This window comes from Phacochoerus africanus, chromosome 15 (genome assembly GCF_016906955.1).
Source record: "Phacochoerus africanus isolate WHEZ1 chromosome 15, ROS_Pafr_v1, whole genome shotgun sequence".
In the NCBI taxonomy this organism is placed as follows: domain Eukaryota; kingdom Metazoa; phylum Chordata; class Mammalia; order Artiodactyla; family Suidae; genus Phacochoerus; species Phacochoerus africanus.
The window spans coordinates 47,365,373-47,390,987 of NC_062558.1; the positions used below are offsets into that span (position 1 = coordinate 47,365,373).

Consider the following 25,615-nt stretch of genomic DNA (forward strand, 5'->3'; position numbering starts at 1 on the left):
CCACACAGGGCTCTCTTCCACCCGAATGCTAAGTCCTGTTCCTCCCCTTGGCCCAGGAAGTAGGAGTGGCAAGGGATTGATCCAGGTCAAGTTCACCTGCTTCTGTGAGCCCTTCCTTTACAGCTGCAGCTTTAGCACATCATCAGCCTATAGATGACCCTCTCATGGCAAGGCCCTGAGAATCAGAGGGGTGCCCAGTGGAATACCTACCCACCCTGGAGCATTTCAAGAAACTTTTTCAAGCACCTACCAGGTCACAGGCCACATCTGGGGCATGAACTGCTATTATCTTGCCATTTCACACAACACACAAGAGCACACATACCTCCAGCCACATACCCACAAGTGCCCAGCGAAACCCACACACACCATCCTTCCTCCCTCCCCTCTGTCTCAAACTCTGACAGCGCTGGTCCCCAGCTTCTCAAGGGAGACCCCGTCAGAGACGATAACTTGTCTCTGTTTGAGACGTCCCCACAGCAAGAGCCCCCAGCCGGCCAGGGTATGTGACTTCCCTTCCTGGATAGAGCAAGAACCCCAAGCCCAGCCTTCAGGTGATGGATGCTGTGGCCTTGCCACCTAGGGACCCCACCCCTTCTCCAAGAGGATCCCCCAAATCCTCTCCCACAAGGCAGCAGAGAGACACAACAGCTTTAGAAACCAGGCAAGTTTTAAATATATGTTGCACAATATTAACATTAAATACACATCATAAATAAGCCTTATAAATAGGAAACAGATTAAAAACAAATCTATAAATTAGTCATGTCCTTCCAAGGAATCAGCCCGGCAGCTTCTGGGACCCCCCTCCAGGAGAGCAATGGTTTCAGCATAAGAAAATACCACGACACACCACCAGGGGGAGCAGCCAGGAGCCGGGACCAGAGACCAGCTGCAACCAGGCGCTAGAAGGTTTCCTCCAGAGAGCTCTGTGTTAACCAGTGTCCATTGTATCATGCGTCTCTATGTCCGCAGAGAATCTGATATCCACCCTATGTCACAGAGTCCCAGCAACTGACAGGCAGAGAGGGATTTACATGGTACCCAACCCTTCAAATCACAAAGAAAAAAACTGAGGTCCAGAGAGGTAAAGTGACCTTGCTGAGGCCACACAGTGAGTTAGGGGCCAATTTTGGATCCCCCCAAATCAGTGCTCCTTCTTGTACGCACTGCCCCATCACAGCTGCCTAAAGTGAGGTCATCCAGACATCCAGGGGTCTGGCCCGAGACTGGTGATGAGGCACAGGAGGCCACCTCAGGCCCTGACCCCCCTCTACAACGAGGCCACTATGGAAAGGAGGAAGTCATGAGAGGGACAGTCCGGCAGGCCTCCGGGGAGCAGAGCTGGGGGGGCAGCCAGTCTGGCCATGAGTCAGCCTGTGTCATCAGACCCCTGAATCAATGGAAAGTTGGCCCCGTGTGGACCTGACCCGGCCACCCCACCAGGACTGAGGAACTCAGGGCTGGGGGGCTCAATAGCTGGACCCCATGCCCCCCAGACCAGAGGAGGTAGAGGGGCTGCCCAGCTCCCACCCCTCAAAGTGCACTTCCAAGAGGTGGGGAACGGAGCGGTGTCATCCTGCAGAGTACCTGCTGAACTTTCACCTGGCAGGGGCGCTCCTAAGGCTACCGGGGCAGCTGGCCCCTGGGCATGAGTCTCTTGTCCCTCCTGAGGGGTCGCATCCTGCGGGCCCCTTTCTGCAGGGCTGGGTGGGGGCTGTGTCTCCTGCTCCGGCTCCGGCCCAGGCTCTCCCCCCACTCCCGGAGGACCTGCGCCACCGAGTGCATGAAGCTGTGGTAGCCATGCAAGAACCTGCAGCCCTTCAGCTTGTGCTGGAATGCGTCCGATGGGGGAGTGGGCGGAGGCGTGGCCCTGGGGCCTGGCTGAGTGGGCTCAGCTGTTTCTGCCTCCGAGGATCCGAGAAGCAGCTGGTACATGCAATGGATGTTACTCCTGAGTCCCCGGATGTTCAGCCTCGCCAGGTGCTGGGCTTCGGGGAGGTCCTGCTGTAAAGCGGTCAGTCTGTGCAGGACAAGGCCCAGTGTGGTGTTGAGGGTCTGCAGGAAGACCCGCTTGCTGAACCCCCTGAGGGTGCCCTCGCTGGGGAAGGCCCCAGGGCGATCCTTGCAGTGCTCCTTCAGTCCAGGCGTGTCCAGGCCTTGCATGCGGATCTGGGGAGAAAGGACAGTCAAGGGGTGAGCGCTGGACCCCTACACACACACACACACACACACACACACACACCAGTCTGCTCTGCTCAGCCTTGAAATGCTCGACCTCGTGCAGCCCCTGTCCAATCCCCCCATTGTACAGACCCTGAAATTAGGCTTGAAATGGGAGAGGATTCCCAGGCCACTGCAGGCAGGGTGGGAGGGATGCTGGGGGACTGGAGGGAGTGATCGCACAGGCAGTGATTGTGGCATGGGGCATGTCACTGGGGAGGTGACAGGAGGTGACATGGGCTTCGGAGGGCGGGGCTCTTTTTTTCACTGCAACATCCTGGTGTCTAGAACAAGGCACGTGGTGGGTGTGCAACGAGCACGCTGGGCAAAGGGATGAATGAGGCGATGAAGAGGGGTTCACACTCCAGGCCCACTGAGCGGGGGATGTTGCATGGTCTCCTGGGCATCTCAGGGTTAGGCCTGGAATGTTTGCCATGGCCCTGGAGAAACCTGGGGACTCGGTCTCCCCACCAGCCCCGTGCTAAGTGGGGGTTGGGGCGGGCCCTCCCTGGGGCTCACGCCTACCATAACCCCCCAGTTCTCTGAGACTCAGATGCCCCCCAAGGGCCAGGTGCTCACATAGGGGTCCAGGAGTGTGCTGGTGTCCCGCATGTGGTCTGCCTGATGCCGGAGCTGCCGGAGGAGTTCGTGGTATTTGCCTGAGCACTTGCCCTTGGCCGCCGTGCTCAGGAACAGGAGTCCGAGGACCAGACCTGGGGCAGAGAGGGCATGGGTTACCTGACTGTGGGGAGGAAGCCACATGTGGGCAGCTTTCAGAGGGGACGGCGCTCAAGAGGGCCTCGGAGGACACAACTCCATGGTCCACACCTTTGTGCCGTTGAGAGTGGTGCTGGGCACTGCACCTGCACGGGAGCACCTGCTGCCCCCACCCCCCGCTACCTTCCCAGCAAGTCACTGTCCAGCCCCCGAAACAGTGGCTACAATTCGCCAAGTAGGCCTTTGAGAAGAGGTGGTGAGCCCAGCTGGAGTCAAGCCTGCCAACCTCAGGAGCTGACACCGGGGGCCCTGGTGGGGCTGCTCTTCGTAAAACCTCTGGGTTAAGGGACGGCCATGGCCACAGGCCCCTGGGCCCACCTGTAACAGATCCCAGCCAGTCATGCAGTTAGACTCTGGCAGGCTTTGCGGCTCAGGAGCAGCCTGGCACTCTGAGCTATGCCTGCAGAACCAGGAAAAGCTGCCTTTCCATCCGAAGCTTCCATCTGGAAAGGATGAGTGAGGCCTTCTAGTCCAGGCCCCCATTTTACTAAAAACAAAGGCACTGAAGGAGAAGGGCTTGCTCAGTTCACCCAAGGCCAGCGCATCTGCTGACCTCTCACACCTCTCTCCTCTCCCCATAAGTGGCCACTTCTGTCAGGCCCACCAGGGATGCCGTGAGCCAGAATATTCTCGGGGGCAGGTAATTACGGCTCTCCCCGCCTCCCCCGACCCACCCACCGAGCCCTGGCAGCCACGTGGTCGGAAGGGCCTGTGGCGCAATGGTCCGGAAGGCAGTGACACCACATTCCCTTCCTAAGAAATGTGGCCCCTTGGGGAAGATGCTGCTAGGAGGCTGAGGGGCTAGGCCCCCAGGCACAGCGACCACAAGACACCCCTCGCCACCCTCCCCCCCCAGGTATCTGCTGCTGGGCTCGGGCAGGGCGGCTGATGTGAGCAGAGTGCGCGTGGGAGCAGGGTGTCTGCATGGGTGTGCGTCTGGGTCTGTGTGAGGCTCGAGGGAACAGCTGGGCCGTTTTGTCCCATCCACCACAGGGGCCCCGGGGCTGCATGCGGGGGTTCCCAGATTGGTGAGATTGAGGGCTCCGGAAGACATCACGTGGCTCTGTGTGTCTGTCACCCTGTGGGTGTGGCTATATGTGCTGTGTGATTGTGTGGGCTCCAGGGCCCCCGGGGCCTGGCCGATAGTGACCATCCATCCCAGAGCCTGCGAATTGGGGCCAGAAGGAAGCCCCGCAGCCCTTCCAGACAATACACCACAGTCCTGCTCAGCTTCTGCAGCTTCCTCCACTGCCCCAGCACTTCTCCCACCTCCCTCCTGCTTCCCCAGCTTCTCCCGCTGTGATCCCCTTCCCTCACAACCCTTGCTCCCAGAGTCGACTCTATATCACCTACCCCTGGAAGTCCTCCAGGGATACCCTTCTCCACCCTGTGAAGATGCTGTGTTCTCAGTGGACCCCTCTCTTTGCCTGATCCTCTGGCTCTTTCCCTTTCTTAGCATCTTTCTGCCCCGTGTCCAGCCTCCCCAGTTCCCAGAGGACAGCGGCTGGCCCTGCTCCCCACTGGCGCCCATGAGCACAGCAAGCAGGTCCCGGCGGGAAGGAAGGAAGTACTCACTGAGCAGTGTCCTCCGCATACACTGTGCCCGCATGCTGGGTGACCGAGCTCCGGCCTGTGCCTGCTGGGGGTGACACCTCCCGGCTGGGAGCCCTGCGGGCTGGCAGCCACTTTATGCCCGCCGGGGTGATTGGCCAACACCTCGTGAGGTGGGTGGGGAGGGGGAGGGGGGAGGGCAGGCCTTCTGGGAACATGACCCCAAAAACCAAAGTTTCCACAGGCGGCCAATGGGCGCTGGGCGCGGTGGCATGCCTGCTCCTCCTCCTGTTTTCTTCGAATTCGTTCTTCGAGGTCAGCCCCACGCCCAAGGATGATGCAAACCGCAGCCTCAGCCTTTTATGGGGTGAGCAGGGAGCAAGGGGGTCCATGCCCACTGTAGGAGGCTGTGGCCCGGGATGGAGGGGAGAGTCCACCAGCCGGGCCCCTGGAGGGCCTGATGCAAAGTCCCGGCTCGGGAGCCTTCAGCCTCACAGGCCACTGTGGTTTGGGGCTGAGGGGAGCGAGACATCTTCCTTCTTGAGTGCCCTTCCCGCCCTCCCGCCAGGGCTGTTGGGACATCTGTGAGCGGAAACCACCGGGCTCTGGGCAAAGAGCCAGACCCAGGCTGGCAGCCCCGAGATTGTGGTTATGGCCCCAGGACCTGCATCCCCCAGCGGGACTCCCAGCCACCTCCTCTCCCCCAACAGGCACCCTGCACACAACCAGCCATCCCCAGACCATCGCCCACAACAGGCCCCTTCTCCACAGACAGGACCCTCTGGGGAGAACCAGGCACTTGGAGCAAGAGAAACAGGAGATCAGGTTCAAGCCCACTGGCATGCCGTGAGATCCAAGGCAAGTCGCTTAACTTCTCTGGGCCTCCGAGACCCCCACCATCCCCGTCACCTGTAAAATGAGGATTTGAAAAGCATTTCCTGGCCACCTCACAGGGCTGCTGCCATCATGGACATAAAAGGCAAAAGCCCTTTGAAGGCAAAAGGAAAGATGAAAGTCTGATTCCAAGTACGAGCTGTCAGGAGGCGGGGTGGGGGGCGGAGGAGATGGGGAAGCTGTGAGCTCAGAGGGGAAGCCAGAGAAGGGGAGTCGCCGCAGTGACGGTTGGGGACCAGGTTTCACTTTCTCTGAAAGATAGTGATCTTGGGTTGGTCCTCTGCTTCTTGCAGGCGTCAGAATGAAGGGGCCCTGGAGACAGCGCCTCCAGAGGCAGCCTGCTGCTTCACTGGAGGGTAAACTGAGGCCCAGAGAGGGCAGATGATGGGGCAGAGGGCTGGCACACCGTGCCTGCAGCTTCAGCACGTCCACTGGACCTAGACTAGGGTCTTAGCCTGTGCCCAAGGAGTTCTGTGGGGAACAGAGTATCAAAGGCTGAGGAGCCAGGCTGGGGTCCCTGGGGGCTACCGGTGAGGCCTGCACTAGGAAAGCCAAAGTGGCTGGAAGAAGAGCCAGGCACCCTCCCACCATCCCCACCCCAGCACCAGTCATCACCACGAAGGCTGTTCCCACCAGCTCTCCCCCTGCAGACACACCCACGCAGTCATTTATGCCATCAACAAACTTGTATTGGGCCCCTGCTCTTGGCTGGCCACTCCCAGCTGCTGAGGATCTAGCAGAGGACAAAACCAGAGGAACCCCCATGCCCAGGAGGCTTCCTGCACACACACCCCAACTCCCTGCATGCAGCATGGTATTCATCACACCACAGCTGCTGCCGCTGCCGATGCCACCGCCCCCGCCCCCGCGGGCCAGTTCTGGATTCTCCTCCTGAGAACTTCGCTTCTACTAGATTCCTCATCTCAGGTCCCACCCACACAGGCGGCTCCCTGGGATCCTTCTTCATTTTACACCCCTGATCTCATTTTGCCACAACCTTGGGAGGGAGAGTAGCTGGGCGGGGAGGGCTTGGCTCCCTTTAACGAGGAAACTGGGAGGAGCTCAGGGACAGGCTCCAGCCCCAAGGGCAAGGTCTGGCCAGAGAGCTTTGTGCCCCTCTCAGGGGCTCCTTGCTGACCGACCGCCATACTCAGGGACAGCCCTGTGCTTTCACCCCATGGTCCAGAGAGGTTGCATGTCCTCCTCAGCTTAAAGAGGCCCCTGAGGACTTCCCTGGTTAAGGATTAGCAGGTTAAGGATCTGGCATTGCCACTGCTATGGCACGGGTTCCATTTCTGGCCCAGGAAATTCCACATGCTGAGGGTGCAGCCATAAGTAAAGAAAGAAAGAAAGAAAGAAAGAATAAATAGATAGACACATAAATAAAGGAGCCTCCAAGGCCCAGAGACATTGAGTTTGCCCTGCCTGCAGCTGTCCTTTGTAGAAACATTTAAGAGGAGCAGGGCATTCAAACCAGGGCTATCAAATCAGAAAAACTTGGCTCTGAGCATGAGGCCTTAAACGTGAATATTAGGTCGCTCATGCTGCCATAACCAAATATCACAGACCAGGGGGGCTTAAATGACAGAAAGGCATTTTCTCAGTCCTGGGGCCAGAAGTCTGAGATCAAGTTATCTGTGGTGTTGGTTGCATCCCGAGGCCTCTCTCCTTTGGCTTGTAGACAGCCCCCCTCTGGTCGCCTCCCACGTGGTCATCCCTCTGTGTGTCTGTGTCCTCATCTCCTCTTCTTATAAGGACAGCAGTCATGTTGGAGGGGGGCCCACCCAATGGCCTCCTTTTACCTCGATGCCCTCTTTCGAGGCTCTCTCTCCAAATACAGTCACGTACTGCAGTGCTGGGGGCCATGAGCTCAACCTATGACTTTGAGGACATAAGTCCATGCCTAACAGCTTGCAAGAGGGCATGGCCAGAGGGCTGCAGGGAGTGGGGACCCCCGGAGAGAGTCTGAAGCCAGGTGGCAGGGGGCTGTGATGTGCAGGAGGACAGGGAGTGGCCCCAAGGTGAGGAGACCCAGCTGTCCATCAGAGCAAAGTGTGAGGGGAAGATGCGTCAGTGTTTCTGGTGAGGTCAGCGCCCAGTGACGTCCCTGTCGCCAGCAGGAAGAGCTTGCAACATGGCCCAGCCGGTATAAATAGGCTCCCCGACCACAGGGCCCGGGCTGTCCCCTTGTCCCAGGCCACGTCAGCTGGGTCCGCGTGATTCGGAGGGGAAGAGAGGACCAGCTTGGTTCCTCAGAACTGCTGCTTCCGCACCTTTCCGGCCCACGGTCCGGCTGGCGAGCCTTCCCCCTTTAAACACAGGGACAGGATTTTGTGTGGCCTGAGGGGCAGGTCAACCCTGGAGGCAAGAGGCCACTGGACTGGGTGGAGAGACCTGCCGGGTGAGAGGTAGAGACCAGCCCAGGTTCTGGTCTCAGTTTGTGGGCCCAGTGTTCCTGACCCAGTCAAGAACTTTACTTTCCCCTCCATAAGACCACAGCAGCACAGCTTAATAATAAAGAGATGAACAATGCAATCTTTAAATGTGCAAGTGACTCAAAAAGACATTTCTCCAAACCAGACACAAATGGCCAATAAATACATGAAAAGATCACTGATATCATCAGCTACCAGGGAAATGCACATCCAGACTATGAGATGCCACTACACACCCGCTAGGATGGCTATAATCAAAGATAGACAGGAGTTCCCTCCATGGCTCCAGTGAACCTGACTAGGATCCATAAGGATGGGGCTTCCATCCCTGGCCTTGCTCAGTGGGTTAAGGATCTGGTGTTGCCATGAGCTGTGGTGTAGGTCGCAGATGCGGCTCGGCTCTGGCATTGCTGTGGCTCTGGCATAGGCCGGCAGCTGTAGCTCCGATTCGACCCCTAGCCTGGGAACCTCCATATGCCAAAAAAAAAAAAAAGAAAAGAAAAAGACAGTACCAAGGGTTGGAGAGGACATGGAGAAATCAGAGCCCTTGTGCACTGGTGGGAACGTAAAAGGGTATAGCACCTTTGGAAAAAGTATGTCTCTTCCTCAAATAGTGAACCTAGAAATGTCATATGACAATTCCATTCCTAGGTATAGACCCAAGAGAATCAAAGACAAGAGTTCCCTGGTGGCCTAGTGATTAAGGATCCGGTGTTGTCACCTCTGTGGCTCGGGTTTGATCCCTGGTCCAGGTGGGAACTTCCGCATGCCATGGGAAAAAAAAATCACAATGCTAAGTGAAAGAAGCCAGGAACAAAAGGCCGCATGTGATTCCGTCTGCATAAAATGTCTGGAAGAAGTGAATCCACAGGAACAGAGTAGCTTTGTGGTTGCCAGAGGTGGGGGATCTGGGGACGAGGAATGGTAGCTTATGGATATGGGTTTCTTTTGGGGGGATGAAAATGTTTTTGAACTAGATTGTTGCACAATTCTTGTAAATATACTGAAAACCACTGAATGATACACTTTACATGCATATGACGGTATGTGAATTGTATCTCGATTTTATTCTGTTTATAGCCACGCCTGCGGCATATGGAAGTTCCTAGGTCAGAGACTGATTCTGAGCCGCTGCGGCAACACCAGATCCTTGAACCCACTGCGCCAGGCGGAGGATTGAACCCACACCTCCGCAGCAATCTGAGCCGCTGCAGTCAGATTCTGAACCCACTGTGCCATGGAGGGAACGCCTCAATTTTTAAAATGCAATGGCAACTGCTGCCTTCCTGGAGGGTCAGTGTAATTCAGCGGACGATGCAGGCTAGCGCCTGGCCCATAGCAAGTGTCCAATGGGCACTTACCCGCCAGCCACTGGGGCAGACAATAGAGTACATTTGCTTATGTCACAGGGTGGCTTTAAGGACGGTTGGGAAACACGCATTACATAAACCCTGGGATGAGCAAGTATCTACCAGGGTCCCCATGAGGCCAGTGAGGTCACCCTTGGCTAGGGGTTCCTTTGACTCATGACCTGCCACACGGTTCTGGAACCTGGTGTGTCCATAGGGATGGGACCCATGACCTCCCCTGCACTCAGTGACTCCCCAAATGTGGTGACTCATCCCCCTTCCAGGGGCCTGAAGACCTCTTCAGGGAAGCGTGAGGCGGGGTAGTGGGAACTTGCTTCTTTTCTTTCTGTCTGCCTCACACCAGTCGCAGGCCTCCAGGCCAGGCCCTGCCACAGGGACCCCCAGGCCAAGGGGAAGGCAGGTGGGGGCTGATTTGTCTATTCTGAGAGGAGAAGACCAGGAGACAGAGGGTGCAGATGACCCCCACCCTTGGGCCACCCTCTCTGAGCCCAGGGTCCTCTCTGTGAGATGAGGGGACAGGCGAGATGACCACAGAGGGCCCACAGCTCTCTGAAGCCCCACAGCGGTTCTAAAAGCTGAGACATCACTGTAAATAAAACATCAAACAGGATCAGGAAGTCCAATGGAGTCCTGACTTTTCTCACGATGACAAACAACACCTATTTTGAAACTCCATATTCTTGCCAAAAATGTTTTGGTGCCCCAGGCACACGCTGTCTGCCCCGTGGGAATAACCGGGCACATTTCTGCAGCCTTTGTGTGTGCCGGGCCCAGTTCTGAGCCTTTCACGTGGCTCAGCTTGCTGAATCCCTTGAACCACCTAATGAGGCCGAAATCACCGTCTCTGCCCTGCAGATGGGAAACTGAGGCCTGAGAGGTGGGGCCCCTGGAGGAAGGTCACACAGCCAGGAGGCTGCAAAGGCTCAATAAAAATGAAAACAAGCACTCTCACAGCGGGAGCCCGGAGGTTCTGCCTGGGCTGAGGAGCCGGCCCAGAGGGCTTGGGGGAAGAGATCAGTATTTCTGCGGGTCTAGAAAGACAATGCTGGTTTCATTGGCAAAAATGCGGAAAAGAAGTGTTGCAAATTCCATGTCAGGAGAACTGCATGAGCTGATGTGTAATCAAGTCCTCATGGGACCAGTTTTGAGATGCCAGGTGTGGAGGGAAGTCAGAGAGGAAGGAAGGCAAGGAAGGAGGAGGATGCTGAGCCACCACAAAGCGGCTCTACTGCCATTGCAGCCCCTCTGGAGGGGCTTGTACAACACAGCCTGGTCCCATCATCCTCTTGCTTAAAACACTCCCCTGGCTTCCTGTTGCCATCCGGATCATTACCACAGCCACAAGGCCCTGCCCATCTCCCCAGCTTCACCCCAAACTGCTCTAGCTCCCACTTTCTCTGAACTTCCTCAGTCCTTCAGAGAAGCTGAACCCTCACCCCAGGGCCTTTGCATGTGCTATACCCACTGCCAGAACACTCCTACTGAACTTCTATCTGGACATCGAGGTTCGGTCCAAGCTTCACCTCTTCAGCTGAACTTCCTCTACCCCAGGCTAGCTCCTGCCCCACCCTGAGCCTGACTCCAGAGCACCACATACCCCTCTTTGTAGCATTTTTCAGAATTGTAAACTTTCATGACTGTGAGGTTGTCTCCTCAATTGGACTGTAAATTTCAAGAGGGGCATGCACCATGGTGGTGGCTCCCCATCACCTTCCTTCAGAGCACGGGTCAGGCCCTGGGACATAGTAGGTGCTCAATGAATCCTTAGTGAATGGATGGCCATACAGATGTGGCTGTGTGCAGAAGCCCCAGGCTGCAGGTCCCAGAAGTGGGCCCATCCCACATCCAGCGCACCTGCAGTCACAGGTGCAGGCCCACCTCCCTGCCACTGCTGGGTGGGAAAAGCACTCCTGGTCACCTTGCCTCAAGAAAGTCAGAATCACATCCCTCACGATACACCAAAGCATGTGATCTCTTTTTTTTTAGGAAGGCTCACTTTTAAAGATGCTGACTTTTTCTTTTATGATGATTTTTTTCTAAAGAGAATTCAAATCCATTATTTCCGTCACTGCGGATTTCAACACTTTTCCGGAAGACAAACTGAGAAAGAAAAAGCCAAAAGCGTTTCTCCTGCTTCCTTTAAAAAATTCGTTTCAGAACAAATTCCACGTAAGCAGCATCTGACAGCCTCATAGAAGGGGGCTAGCCTTCACTGGAGGAGACAATCCTGCACTTTGCAAATAACCTTTTCAGTCCCTCATTCAACCCATATTTCATAAATTACACACTGTATGTGTGGGGCGCTAGGCCAAGTGCAGGAGAAAGAAAGAAAGGGCTTACAGGGGTGTGAAGTTACAGTGAATGCCTTTTTTTTTTTTTTTCTTTTTTTAGGGCCACACCCGCGGCATATGGAAGCTCCCAGGCTAGGGATCGAATAGGAGCTGCAGCTGCTGGCCTACACCATAGCCACAACCACACAGGATTCAAGCTATGACTGAGAACCACACAGCAGCTCATGGCAATGCAGGATCCTTAATCCACTGAGCGAGGCCAGGGATCGAACCCACATCCTCATGGATATTAGTTGGGTTTGTTAACTGCTGAGCCACAGTGGGAACTCCACTATGAATGCCTTTTTATACCCAGGCTGTGAAAGGTGAATTAAACACACAGGCCAATGTGCAGCATGTAGAGGGGCCAGAAAGACCCATTTGTCAGGCTGCCCATTTCCAGCCCTGAGAGGGGGCTCTGACACAGCCTGGTCTTTGCAGTACCTCAGGGCCTAGCGATGGACCTGCCTCCTGAGCAGGCCTAATCAGAGTCCTTCCCAGGACCGAAGGCAGACCCAGGAGACAGGGCTCCCTCACATGGCTGGGGTTTCTGAGCTGAGAGGTCACTGGTGCTGTGGAAAGTCACCTTCCCCAACCCCATGAGGCAGGAGTGGAGTCCTGCTGAGTGGGCAAGAACACAGCTGGCACAGCCAGGGAGGCCAAGTAATCTCCCTGAGCCCCTAAGCCCTGCTTGAAGACAGGGCTGAGCCCACGGCAGATCCCAGCTACACAGGGCGTGATAAGAGTCCCATTTCTGCTGGTTGAGCTGGTTTCCTGGCACTGGCCTGTGGGGAGTCCTGAGTCCTGCATAAGCATGAGGATGGGGACAGAATAGGTGGAGGGTGTGAAGGGAGGAAGTAGGGTGGGCCAGAGCCTGCTCTGGCTGCAGCTGCAACCAAAGCTCAAGAGCTTTGTTCAACAGAGAAGGCAGCTGTAGGAAGATGGGGGAACATGGCCAGGGCCCCATGGAGCTGTCTACAAATCGGGACACAGAGGCAGGACTCACCTGCAGGGGTCCTAATGACGGGCCAGGAGGAAATGACCAGGAGTGGGTGCTGGGAGACTGGCTTTATTCCCCCTCTTGTTCTTGGGGACAAGCCAAGGAAACGCTGAGCATTTTTTTTTTTTTTGGTCTTTTTAGGACCTCACCCACAGCATATGGAGGTTCCCAGGCTAGGGGTTGAATCAGATTTGTAGCTGCCGGCCTACACCACAGCCACCACAATGCAGGATCCAAGCCATGTCTGCAACCTACACCACAGCTCAAGGAAACACCAGCTCCTTAACCTGCTGAGTGAGGCCGGGGATAGAACCTGTGTCCTCATGGATGCTAGTCAGATTCAATTACTCTAAGCTACGATGGGAACTTCCTGAGCATTTATCTTGATACGAAGAAAAGAAGCACCTTGCAGGTTCAAGGGGAGAAAAAGCCATCAAAGCTTGCTCTGTCCCTGGACAGCCTGGTGGCCGTTCAATGGGTGATGTGGTGTGACGGGCTAGGGCCAGGTCACCCTATGCACAGATGCACATGTAAGGAAGAGAAGGAGGACAGTATGCAACTAAACACAACTTCTGTGCCTTCCCACAGTCAAGAATGAGCTTAATAGGCAAAAGGTGGGAACTAGCCAAATGTCCATCAATGGATAATGGATTTTCAAAAAGTAGTTATATCCACACAGTGGAATATTATTCAGCCATAAAAAGGAATAAAGTATTGACACACATTTCCACCTGGATGCACCTCAAAAACATTATGCTTGGAGTTCCTTGGTGGTCTAGTGGTTAGGACTTAGTGCTTTCACTGCCATGGCCCTGGTTCAATCCCTGGTCTGGGAACTGAGATCCAGGATCAAGCCCTTGCATGCTGTGGCCAAAAAAATAAAACAAAAAAACAAAACAAAAAAATCCATTATGCTGAGTGAAAAAGCTAGACACCAAAAGTCCCATATTAGATAATTCCATTTATAAGAAATGTCCAGGAGTTTCTATTGTGGCTCAATAGAAATGCATCTGACTAGTATCCATGAGGATGCAGGTTCAATCCCTGGACTCACTCAATGGGTTAAGGATCTAGCATTTCCTTGAGCTGTGGTGTAGGTCGCAGATACGGCTCAGATCTGGCATTGCTGTGGCTGTGGCAAGGGCCAGCAGCTGCAGCTCCAATAGGACCCCTAGCTTGGGAACCTCCATAAGCTGCAGGTTTGGCCCTAAAAAGACCAAAAAATAAATACATAAATAAAATAAAAAATAAAAAAATAAATTAAAAAAAATACAAGTCCAGAATAGGGAAATTCATAGAGACAGATTGGTGATTGCCAGGGCATGGGGGAGGGGGAATGGGAAGTGACAACTACTGGGTACGAGGTTTCCTTTGGGGTGATGAAAATGTTTTGGAACCAGAGAGAGGTGATGGTTGCGCAACACTGTGAATGTGCTAAATGCCCCCGAGCTAGCTAGCTATCCACTTTTATTTTTTAATGATTTTAATTTTTTCCCATTATAGCTGGTTTACAGCATTCTGCCAATTTTCTACTGTACAGCAAAGTGACCCAGTCACACATACACATTCCTTTTTCTCACATTATCATGCTCCATCCTAAGTGACTAGATATAGTTCCCACTGCTATACAGCAGGATTTCATTGCTTATCCATTCCAAAGCCATAGTTTGCATCTATTAACCCCAAATTCCTAGTCCATCCCATTCCTTCCCCTCCCCCTTGGCAACCACAAGTCTGTTCTCCAAGTCTACGATTTTCTTTTCTGTGGAAGGGTTCATTTGTGTCGTATATTAGATTCCAGATATAAGTGACATCATATGGTATTTGCCTTTCTCTTTGACTTACTTCGCTTAGTATGAGTCTCTAGTTTCATCCATGTTGCTGCAAATGGCATTATTTTTTCTTTTTTATGGCTGAGTAGTATTCCGTTGTGTATATATACCACATCTTCCTAATCCAGTCATCTGTTGATGAACATTTAGGTTATTTTCAAGTCTTGGCTATTGTGAATAGTGCTGCAATGAACATGAGGGTGCATGTGTCTTTTTCAAAGAAAGTTTTATCCAGATATATGCCCAAGAGTGGGATTGCTGGGTCATTTGGTAGTTCTATACATAGTTTTCTAAGGTACCCCCATACTGTTTTCCATAGTGGTTCTACCAATTCACATTCCTACCAACAGTGCAAGAGGATTCCCTTTTCTCCACGCCCTCTCCAGCATTTGTTATTTGTGGACTTATTAATGATGGTCATTCTGACTGGTGTGAAGTGGTAGCTATTCATTTTTAAATGGTTAACTGTATATTACGTGAATTTCATCTTAATTTTTTGTTTGTTTTTTAGGGCCTCACCTGCGACATGTGGAAGTTCCCAGGCTAGGGGTCGAATCAGAGCCACAGCTACCAGCCTACACCACAGCCACAGCCACAGCCACAGCCACAGCTGCACAGGATCTGAGCTACATCTGCAACCTATACCATGGCTCACGGCAATGCCAGATCCCCAACCCCCTGAGCAAGGCCAGGGATCGAACCTGCATCTTCACGGATACTAGTCAGACTCATTTCCACTGCACAACAACAGGAACTCATCTTAATTTTTTTTAAAAAGCTTAAAGCAGAGCTTAAAAACACAACTCTATGAAAACCAAGAGACTGGAAAGCAGAGAATCAGCTACAAAGAGGCAAGAGAGAGTCAGAGGACTTCCCACACCCTCTCCTATGTTACTGCCTAGTTAGCACCTGTCCAAGGGCTCTTATTAGTCAACTTAGAAAAGGCTCACCTAAATTTAAAAGGCCAGAGGGTGCCAGCAGGGCAGGGCCTGGAAGCTGCTTGGAGCAGATACTCCTGGTCTGCGGAGAGAACAAGAATAAGGTGAGGCCTGGAGCAGCAGTGCAGGCAGGAGAGCTGGGCCAGGCCAAGAGTGTCAAAGAAAGAGCAGGGGAGGTGGGAACACAGGAAGGTTGTGCTGGAGAAGATATGCTCTTCAGCCAGGGGAGAGGGAGACCCACGCGGGGAGACCAGCCGGAAGTTCAGGGCAGCCACACAGGGGAGGACAACCGTGGGTTGACTGGGGCCCTGGGAAGTGTGGGGTCCAGGGCTGTGGAGGGCACCAGGGCCGGGGGCCAGAGTCAATCTCTGGGTCACTGCAGAGACCCCAGGCTGAGGGGTACATGCACAGGGGACAGAAAGCAGGGACAGGCTTGCTTTGAGCTACAGGCAGAAGAGGAGGGACAGAGACAAAGTGGGCAGAGAGAGAGGAGGCAGACGGGAGAGGCAGGAGTGGAGGCGGCCAGGGGTAGAGGGCAGAGAGAAGAGCTGGAGCTTGGGGGGTTTGGGCAGCACAGCTCACCCCTCCTCTGGTGGCTGCAGGGAGCTGGGCCTTCTGGCATCAGGAGAAGCAGGGGTCCCTGAGGGGATGTGGCTTCAAGGAAAGTGGACAAGAGGATACACACGGGCACACATGTGCAGACAAAGGATGTAGATGTGTACACACACACACGGACAGCCAGAGACCAAAACACACACACACACACACACACACGGAAACATGTGCCCCAAGGGCTCATACATGCACACGTGGGCACAAGATCCCATCTTAGCCACACGGGACACATGCAGAGACGGAGCCCGGGACACAGCTGATACTTATCTGTAATGAGATGCACATTTGGCCACAGACATCCAGACCTCCGACACAGAGGCACAGGACACACCAACACTTGGGCACACGTGTAGACAGACAGAGAGACACACACTTTGGGACCAAAACAGACTTGCCTATAGACACCCATGAAGGCCTGCACCTGCGGGCGCGCACACACCCAGGCGGCATACCCATCCAGGTGACACCATAAGCAACCCCCTGGGAAGGAAGCTCTGGGCACCCCATTTGAGACACCTTGGTTCAGGAAGCCCGGCACCAAGGCCCGCCTGGGAAAGTGAGACACAAACCACGACCGTTGCCCAACATGCTCGCTCAGCCCTGCCCAGGGTCAGGGAGGAGGCAGGGCCTGGCCTCGCGTGCCTGCCCACGCACTTGTTGCCACTGGCTGCAGACATCCAGCCACCAACGCAGACAACTGGGATTGCGAAGGATCTTGCAAACCCCCCCCCGTCCCTCAGGGTTCAGCTAAAGTGTCCCTTCCCCCAGGGAATCTCCCCAGGCTCCTGTGGACACGCCTGACCTCACTGACCTTCTTTTTACATTTGGGTTCCCGGTGCCCAGCCGCGTGACCTTGGGTAAATCACTTCACCTCCCTGTGCTTCGCTTTCCCTGTGTGAAATTGCACACATGAATGAATGGAGCACACCCCCTCCCCTTCCCCCATGTACAGACAGGGAAGCAGCTTCCCCGGGCTCTGTCAGCTAGCTGCAGGCTGCGCTGCCCTTCCTGCCTCCTGCTGGGCCCTTCCCACCCAGAGGGATCTTGGGGCACAACACGGAGAGGGCGTGGGTTTATTTTCCCTCTGCACAGGAAAAGACAGCTTTGGACCCATGTGGCCCAGCCCAGCAGGGGCCGGGGGAGGACTTTAAATCTTGAATTTCTGCACGAATGTCTTCGAGGACTGAGGAGGTATGAAAGGGTGGAAATGAGCCTCGGCCTCTTCCCTCCTGGGGCTTGTGCATCTCCTGCCCCCACCCACCCAAGAGCCCCCATCTCCCCACAGGTTCACATCCTCCTGGCAGATGCCGGATGTCAGGCAGAGGGACCGTGGGCAGGGCCCTCCCCGGACATGGGCTGCATCTTCCTGAGGACAAGGACTCAGGCTCCGAGGTCTGGGGCCTCGACCCTGGTGCTCAGGAGTGGCTGCGCTGAGGTGATCAGGTGGACCAGGGCTCTCAGGGTGCCTGTGAGTGTCCCCAGGCCCAGTTATGAATGACCCAACCCCAGGCTTGGGCTGCCCAGACTGACTTCCCTTGTCCTAGAATTCTCCAGGATTCTCAGCCTAGTCAGCCTGACAACTCTCTGTCTGAGGGCACCCAGAGCACCAACTGTGCTAGAAGTTCAGGGTTACATCTCTTTTTCAGAGATGCTGTGTCCTCTAGGCATCTCCCAAACCCTGTGGCCCAACCCTCAGAGGGTCTGGGTCTCCTGACATCCCCACAGCAGGTCTCCCCATCTGTAATCTGTGGAGGCTGAACTGGTCCGGTGACCCCAGGGACCCTAATGCCAGAGAGCTAAGCACCCACCCCCAAGCTTACACATGTGAGGCACAGACCCAAGTGGGTATGCTGGTTTCTAGGCCTGGGTCCGAGTCAGATCATCTCACCAGGCGTGCCTGTGGCTTCCTACCCTGGCCAGTCCAGGGGGCAGCCGCAAGAATGAACCCGTGCCAGGTTAGGACCCACTTTAACAGACATGGGAAGCTGGGATGACTCACAAGTGGACAGAGAGAAGGACAGACTCCCAGAGCTGGACATGTGGCCAGGGGCTCTCTAGCCACAGGTCAGGCAGCCCCAAGAATTCTGGTCCCATCTCAGCCCAGGACATCCCTTGAGCCAAAGCCCAGGGTGGGTCCTCCAGGGAGAAAAGCAGGAACACCCCCTGCCCCACGAGCCCAGAGACAAACTACAAATAAACGTCCCCTTCCCAGGGCCCTTGGGTTAGGGTCCTGAAGGAGCTGCCTCCTGGGTCTCAATGCGCAGGGAAACTGAGGCCAAGGGGAAGGGGCTGGCCCAGGGTCCCCGACAGCTCACTCACCGGGCTGGGCTATGCTCCCTGCTCCTCTGATCTGCAGCCCCCGGGTTCCCAGGGGCAGGGTGGGCGCACTGCCAGAGGCCTGGCCTGGTTCTGGCTTTTCTGGGGAGCCACCAAGACCTCTGAGTACGCCGAAGTCACACCCTTCTTCCCTTCCTGGGCACAGGCGGGCCTAGGCTGAGGGCACCTGATAACCTCCCCAGCGTCTGTGGGGCCCCCTCGGGCCATGGTGGAGTCCCAGCTCACAGAGCGGGGAGGAGGCCCCTCTGTGGCAGGAAACCTGGGCCCAGATGTGTGGAGCCTCTGACCCCAGCTTGCGGCCATCACAGGAAGAGTGGGCTCCAGGTGGCCTCCAGGTCCTTGTCCTGTCCTCCCAGCCAGGTGAAGCCCAGCATGTGGGCTCCCAGGTCCCCACTCTGCCTGGCTCCCTCCTACCACTGCTCCAGCGGGAGCTCTGGTGGCAAGAACTGATCAGTCTCCTGTGAGGGACAGCCAGAACTCAGGTGTGGCCCAAAAGAAAGCAGGCAGCAGCCTGGAGAAAAGGTGCTTTGGGGCCCCCCTTAAAGGGTGTTTTGCAACAGGCCAGCCACACCCAAGGTGGCAAGGAGCCTGGGGGTAGCTCCAAGCAGGAATGTCCAGGAGCCTCTGCCCCTGTTCTGAACCATGTAGACTATTCAAAAGCAGCAAGAAATGAAGAAAGTGACTGGATCCCAGAGCCAGGCAGCCCTGACAGGAACCATAGGACCCTGGCTAAGTCACTCCACCTCCCACCTCTGGTCCTTCATCTGGAGAATGGCAATGGTTCACCTGCGCTCTGGAGGTGAGAATGGTGGGAGGTGAGGTGATCCCGGCCTGAGCCAGCTGCACAGGGAGAGTCCAGGACCTCAGGCAGAGGGGTCCCCAGGGGCAGCAAAGTAGCTGTGGCCAAGGCTTGAACAACCCCAAAGACCACAGCCCAGCCCACTCACTGCAAGCTCTTTATTAACAAGTTGATAAAAAAAGGAAGAGAGAGAGAGAGATGTAAAACTACTTCTGGTGGTCCCAGGAAGGGGAGGCACTTGTCAGAACTCACCTGGCCAGGGAAGGCAACCCCCAGCCCGAGGCAGAACGGAGATCAGGGCCCTGTCCAGGAGCAGCCAGCCAGACAGGGCTACTCAAAGGGGGAAGGCTTGGGCCTCAGGCAGGGAATGTGCAAACGCCGAGGCCCAGCAGGGAGTGATGGGTTGAGGGCTTCCTGGAGGAAGCCCTGAGCACCGTATTCCCCTGCGGGGGGCAGACACGTGTATCCACGTTAGAGCCGGTGCTCTGCCCACAGCTTATAAACACAGAGCAGAAGGAGGGATCCCCCAGCAGGAATGTGCCAGAGCTTGAGGAAATATTCGAGAAATCTCTGGAAGCCTGAGGGCAAGGGGAGAGGCCGGAGGCTGCTGCTCAGGAGCTCAGGCCCTCCTGCCGGCGCTGGAGGACCTCGATGGCACTGCTGATGCCGTCCTCAGGCACCTGCGGGCAGGTGGACAGAGGAAGGGGTCACGGCTGCTCAACTTCCTGGCCTGACTGGGACCACCTCCTGCCAGCTGCCCCCTCCTGGGCCTCAGTGTCCCTGCAGGAGCCCTGGCCCCAGACGGTGGTGCTCACCAAGGCATGGTCGAAGTTGAAGGTACTGATGTAGTAGGCAGAGATGTCAGCCGCAGCCAGGGGACCTGCAATCTGGGCCACGATCCCACACTCATCTGAGGGTGGAGGAGGGGGTCCATGTGGATCACCCTGATGCCCCCCTCCTGGCCCTTCCCAAGCCCCCGACACACAAGGTGCAGCCCTCACCAAAGCCCAGGGGCTGTCCGCCGATGCGCACCATCCTCCACAGCTCCCCCGAGGAGCTGGTCAGCAGCAGGTCACTGGGGAACCTGGGGAGGCAGGGGGTGGTGGGCAGGGTACCCTGTCTCTTCCTTGCCCCACTGTGAGCCCATAGAGCAGATCAGCCTGATGACCTTGGAGTCTGATGTTCCACCTCCTTTCTCTTAGGGGCTGGCTTAGGGTCTGTGGCCCACCTGGGGTCAGGGGTCACGTACTTTTTCTGTGTCTCAGCATCCATGACAATGGAGATGTAGCCCTCGATGAGGGAGAAAGCAAAGAAGGTGATGGAGCTGGATCCAGGACTGCCAGAGGCTGCCTCCTTAGGGCCACTGGGGAGGGATAGGAGGCTCAGGCACTCTTCCCTCTCCCTCTCCGCCCAGTGGGCCTCTAGACCCCTGGGAAGGGGCTGGCACAGGTGGCCCTGGGAAGACCCTCATGTCCCTGAGCCACTTTCCTCCCCATGCCATGGGTAGGGATGGGGAAGGAGGATGAACCTACTTGTGCCAAAGATGCAGGATCCCAGGACCACAGGGCCTGACCAGGGCATACTTCAGGAGTAGCTCTGCCCACCCCAAAGGGAAGGGCTCCAGCTGCAGCACCAGGACCTTGCCTGAACCTCAGTGAAGGGCCTGTGGGCACTGCAGGCTGCCAGGAACCCCAGACACGGAACAGGGTACAGCGCTGCAGAGCCAAGGGACTGGTGGAAGGTGGTGGGACAAAGCGTAGGGAACAAGCTGTGAGATCAAAGAGACAAACAAGGCCCACCTGTGCGAGTAGAAGAGGACATCGATGAGGGTGGTGGCGATGGCTGGCAGTGTCTCAGGGTCCAGCGTGAGGACACAGAAGCGGTTCTGTGGGCTCTGGATGGGATGCACTGTGGGGCTGGGCCCTGCTCAGGGAGCAGGCGGTGGTGGGTGAAAGGGAGACTGTGGGCTGGAGTGCCCCCTGGTGGCCAGCCAGAAAGGGGGCCTGGGCTAGGTGTAGGGTCACTTGCTACATACCAGAATCTGCCTTAGTTTCCCTGCCCTGTCTTCCTATCTTGTGAGGGGGTCAGTGTCAGCTGGTCTCCCCAAGCCCACAGACCCACCCACAAAGGGAAGGGCCCCAGTGGGAAGAGGAGCCCCCACCCAGGCCTGGGTGTCAGAGGTGACCCTCACCATGCTGGGCACGGGGAAAGCCGTTGCTGGAATCATCCCTGGCAACAGGAACAGGCTCCCCGCCCACCTCTCGGTAGATATCAAATTCCTGGGCCAGTGTGTGGATCACCACGGACAGGTCCTGCTCCCGCACCTGGGCCACAAAGATGACACAATACACGGATCCCCAGGCACCCGTGTCCACCCTGCCTTGCCCCAGCACCTGCAGGAAACTCACCAGGATGAAGTCTGTCTGGTAGGTGGACAGCATCAGCACGGACACGTGGTGCTCAGCCAGCGGTGCAATTACTGAGCGGGCAATCTTGGTGACCCCAGCAGCCTGCACTGCTGTGCCGCTGTGGGATGACACATTCAGCACTAGCCACGTGGCCTCGGCCACTTGTAGGAACTCAGACGTGGGCAGCTCTGTGGGGCAGGGGGACACACCCAGTCAGGGCCTATAGGGCTGGCCCCTGGCCTCAGTTTCCCTGTCTGCGCCTTGGAGGGCTCTACCAAGGTAAGGTCCACTCTGGAAAATAGAGCTGTCTTCCTCCCCCAAGTTCTGCTCCTGAGACCTGCATATGTGCAAAGACTGAGAAGTGCTTTGGGTGTTGGCCTGTCAGGGATTGAAACTTCCCAGTTAAAAGGGAAGCTCGGAGTTCCCGTCGTGGCACAGTGGTTAACGAATCTGATTAGGAACCATGAGGTTGCAGGTTCGATTCCTGGCCTTGCTCTGTGGGTTAAGAATCTGGTGTTGCCGTGAATTGTGGCATAGTTTGCAGACGCGGCTCGGATCCTGAGTTGCTGTGGCTCTGGCACAGGCTGGTGGCTACAGCTCTGATTAGACCCCTAGCCTGGGAACTTCCATATGCTGTGGGAGTGGCCCTAGAAAAGGCAAAAAATAAAATAATAAAATAAAATTGGAGCTCAAAATTCAGACAGACCTGGGTTTTAATCCCAGGTTCATCATTTACTTTCTGTTGACCTGTGGCAAATGATTTAACTTCTGAGAGCCTCAGTTTCTCCTACAGAAACTGAGTATGTATGTACTGAGTATGACGCCTTGCACCATGTGGTACCACCAGGGGGAGCCAGCAGTCCAAGTTGGCTGGGAGATGCCTTCCTCGTTAGCAGAACCAGACTTTTCGGCAGCATAAATAGGGAAACTAAGTAGCCCTGTAGGGGAGGGACGGAGCCCCAGCTGGCTGGCCAGAGACTCCAGGCCTGTAAGGATGGGTCAAGCTGGCAGGAGAGAAGCCAGATATCAGCTCCAGGGATCAGGGAGGGACCAGGCTGGTGTCCAGTCCAGCACATGGGCCACAGCCAAGGTGGCTGCTAATCGCCCAAACACAGCTAGGAGGCCCCGTAGGATCCTGCCCTGGGCTGGCTGCCGGTTCCTGCATTCCTTCCCCAACCCTCAGACTCTCAGAGTTCCCAGATCAGTCAGGGAGGGAGTGACCCACACCAGGGAGTGAAGCCCAAGGGGAAATAATGGGGTGGGGGGCAAGAACAGCCACAGGAGCCTGATTCTTGCCCCAGAACTGTAACTGAGGCCCTGCTGCTGGTCTGTGGCTGCTAAATGCCCTTTACACACTGCCCCATTTATAAAAACCCTCATGGGGCCAAATTAGATCAGAACCGTAACTATATCCATTTTACATAAAACGAAATAAACAACTCAGAGAGGGGAAGTGACTTGCTCAAGGGCACACAGCCAGTGAGTAGTGGAAATGGACTGGAACCCAGATCATCTGCCTTCAGGGCCCCAACTCTTGGTACATTGGATCCTAGCATTCTCTTAGAATCCTGCAAAAAGGGGAGGACAACCTCCTTCCCCTACTCACCCTCCCCAGCCCAGTCCCCACCTTTGAAGCCCTCCTCGTCCACCATGAGCGTGTAATCCTCAGGGGTCTCCGTCAGGCTGAAGAATTTGCACCTGGGTGGGGGTAGGGAGCATCTTCAGCCTGGGTTGGCGGAGGGGGCGGGCAGACACCCCCACCCCGGCTGGGCGTCTCCCTGCCCCCTCCAGACTCAATTTTCTCCCCAGGACAGTGGGGTGTGGGCCCCATCTCCAGAATTGCGAACCGTTTTCCTCCGCCCAGATCTCTGCAGAAGCCCCTGCCCCAGCATTCCAAGAGGAAGGAGAGGCTCACCCAAGGCGGCAGTCCCGGGCGTCCGAGCCCGCTTAGACCAGCCCCTCTGACCCGATGAGAGGCAGCTGGAAAAAGTTCTCCGAAGTTACCAGGAAGAAATGCCCCCATGTGAAACCACTAGGAGTTAAGTACTGACCATCCCAGGCTGTTTGCGCCTTAACAAGCTCTGGGAGGGGGCCTCACGAGCCGGATAGGCGGCGGTCCCAGGGAGGGTAGGCCCAGGCCGGATGGCGGCCGGTGGGGGGCAGGGGGCGGGTGGCGGGGAGCGCTCTCCCCATCTGCTCCCGCTGGCCCCGCGGCAGTCCTAATCTCCCGATCCCATCTCAGAGTGACAGTGCAGCCCACCCCCCTCTGTGCCCGGACCCGGACGCGCACCGGCTTCGGCGGGGCAGGAAGAGCAGCTTGATGAGTGGGTGAGTGTAGAGCCAGAGACCGGGCCGGGCGAGGCTCAGCACCCGCACCCGGTGCTCTAGGATGTGCAGCTCCATCGCGGTCCGCGCGGACCCAACCCCACGGCCAAACAGACCCAGGCCGTGCCGGGGGCGGGGCGGCGGGGGCGGTGCCGGGAGGTGCTTAAAGGAGCCGCTGCGCCGCAGAGTCCTAGCCGCCAGCCACGCCAGCTCCCTGACGGCCACGCCGCCGCGCAGGACTGGGGGCCAATCCAGGGTGGCCACGCCTCCTTGTAACACTAGAGACTCACTCCGCCCCTTATGGCCCCGCCCCTTCGGCTTTGGCTCCGGAATCACCACCTAACCCCACCCCCGTCGTGTCCCCCAGGCCCCGCCCACGCCTCTCCCCCACTCCGGGCTCCGCCCTTTCCGCAGGACTCCCGCAGGTGCTCCGGAGAGCCCGGGGAGGCTTGGGGTCTTTTCTGTACTAAGGGCCTTCTGATTAAGTTCACCAAGGCTTGGGAGGGCCACAGGATGAACCGGGGCTCGGCTGTGACCAGAACACTGCTCCCAAATCCTTGGAACATGGGTGGGTAGGGGTCCACTGTGCAACCTAGGCGACGTTGTTGTTCTGTCCCAATAAAGGGTCCTGGCACCTTTCCCTCTCCTTCCTCTGATGGCTCAGCATGAGGCAGGGCCACCAGAACTGGCTGGGGTGGCGGTGAAAAAAGTTCCACAGCCCAGTAGTACTGATACAAACCCCTCCAAGCTTTGTGAGCCCTGTGAGTGGGCTAACAAGGTGAAATCCAACCTGAACTTGGTGGTCCCCACATCTGTTCCTCTCACCCAACTTTCAGAGTAGAAGGCTCCCCACCAGAATCAAAGATTGGGAGGGCCCCAGCTACCTCTGAGCAATACACTGTGGGGTAGGGAGCTGAAGGTAGTCTGGACTAACATTTGAGGCTTAAGACTAAGTATTTGGGACAGGAATGCCCAAAGCTCAAACTTTGGGGGGCAGGGCCATGCATCCAGGGCCCAGTGTGTAGTCAGACTTAAAAGCCTACAGTCATTAGCAGAACTTGGGCCTGGGCACATTTAAGCTTGTTTCATGTCCAAGGAGGCCCCCAGATCTGAAGCTCGTTAGTGCCACCTTGGGCTCATTTCAACATTAGGGCTGGGCTCTGCTCAGGCCTCTCAGGTTTGCAAAGACCCCAGTGCTGAGCAGACATCAGCACACCTAGGTTGGTTTCCCAGCAGGATGGGACGTGCTCCAGGGGCCCTTGCCTGGCCTGCACATCCTCAGGCCTCAGATCCAAGGCTTTGAACCAAGCAGGTTAAAGCAGGCCTCAGGCCTGATTGGGTCCCAGCAGGCCTGAGCAGGCCTCCTACCTGCTGGGGCGGGCGGGCGGGGGGCGCGGGGCGGCAATTGCACGCAGCTAGTAGTGGGGCAGCACCTTCCCTCCCTGGACTCACCAGTTTGGTGGGTTCTGCTGGAACACTGCAGCCACCACATCCTGGCCAGACCCCTAGAGGGCCAGGGGGTGGGAGGTGTCCTCAGGAGGCTGAGCCCCTCATCTGGTTGACGGCAGGTGTAGATGGGGTAGGAAGCCACAGGGATAAGGGGCAGGAGGTAGGAAGGGTGCGGTTTGCCCTGACAGATTCATGTGACCCTTGACCTCCTCAGGCCTCAGTATCCCCAGCTGTACCAGGACAAGATGTTCCAGGCTGAGGCCCTGAGATGCTTAAAAGCTCCCAGGGAGGCTCTAGTCCTGCCTCCCTGCTCCCCCATTGCCCAGCCCAGC

General features: G+C 56.3%; 2 protein-coding genes and 1 long non-coding RNA gene across 7 annotated transcripts; 1 reads left to right on the forward strand and 2 right to left on the reverse strand.

Annotated features, from left to right (window-relative positions):
* Positions 1–652: 652 nt before the first annotated feature.
* On the reverse strand, positions 653–5,280 carry OSM (oncostatin M). Of its 2 annotated transcripts, XM_047761594.1 has the most exons (3): positions 4,576–5,280; positions 2,803–2,936; positions 653–2,172 (listed from the first exon to the last, which is right to left on the reverse strand). In XM_047761594.1, the coding sequence occupies exons 1-3, from the start codon at positions 4,607–4,609 to the stop codon at positions 1,627–1,629; spliced, it is 714 nt and encodes a 237-aa protein (XP_047617550.1). In that variant the 5' UTR covers positions 4,610–5,280; the 3' UTR covers positions 653–1,626. The 2 variants fall into 2 exon arrangements, with proteins under 2 accessions (XP_047617550.1, XP_047617549.1); XM_047761593.1 differs by lacking the exon at positions 4,576–5,280 and having other exon boundaries at positions 2,803–4,252.
* On the forward strand, positions 4,345–8,153 carry LOC125116402 (uncharacterized). The gene is made up of 3 exons (XR_007132316.1): positions 4,345–4,724; positions 4,796–4,918; positions 5,262–8,153. It is a non-coding gene; the product is annotated as an uncharacterized LOC125116402 (long non-coding RNA).
* An 11,092-nt stretch (positions 8,154–19,245) lies between these two features.
* CASTOR1 (cytosolic arginine sensor for mTORC1 subunit 1) lies at positions 19,246–24,086 on the reverse strand. 4 transcript variants are annotated; one of them, XM_047761481.1, is made up of 9 exons: positions 23,800–24,086; positions 23,137–23,207; positions 21,510–21,697; positions 21,293–21,425; positions 20,901–21,024; positions 20,351–20,464; positions 20,103–20,185; positions 19,917–20,011; positions 19,246–19,781 (listed from the first exon to the last, which is right to left on the reverse strand). In XM_047761481.1, exons 1-9 carry the CDS (start codon positions 23,910–23,912, stop codon positions 19,713–19,715), a joined length of 990 nt encoding a protein of 329 aa, XP_047617437.1. In that variant the 5' UTR covers positions 23,913–24,086; the 3' UTR covers positions 19,246–19,712. The 4 variants fall into 4 exon arrangements, with proteins under 4 accessions (XP_047617437.1, XP_047617439.1, XP_047617440.1 ...); XM_047761483.1 differs by having other exon boundaries at positions 19,917–19,988; positions 23,800–24,044; XM_047761484.1 differs by lacking the exon at positions 23,800–24,086 and adding an exon at positions 23,425–23,593.
* Positions 24,087–25,615: the final 1,529 nt, after the last annotated feature.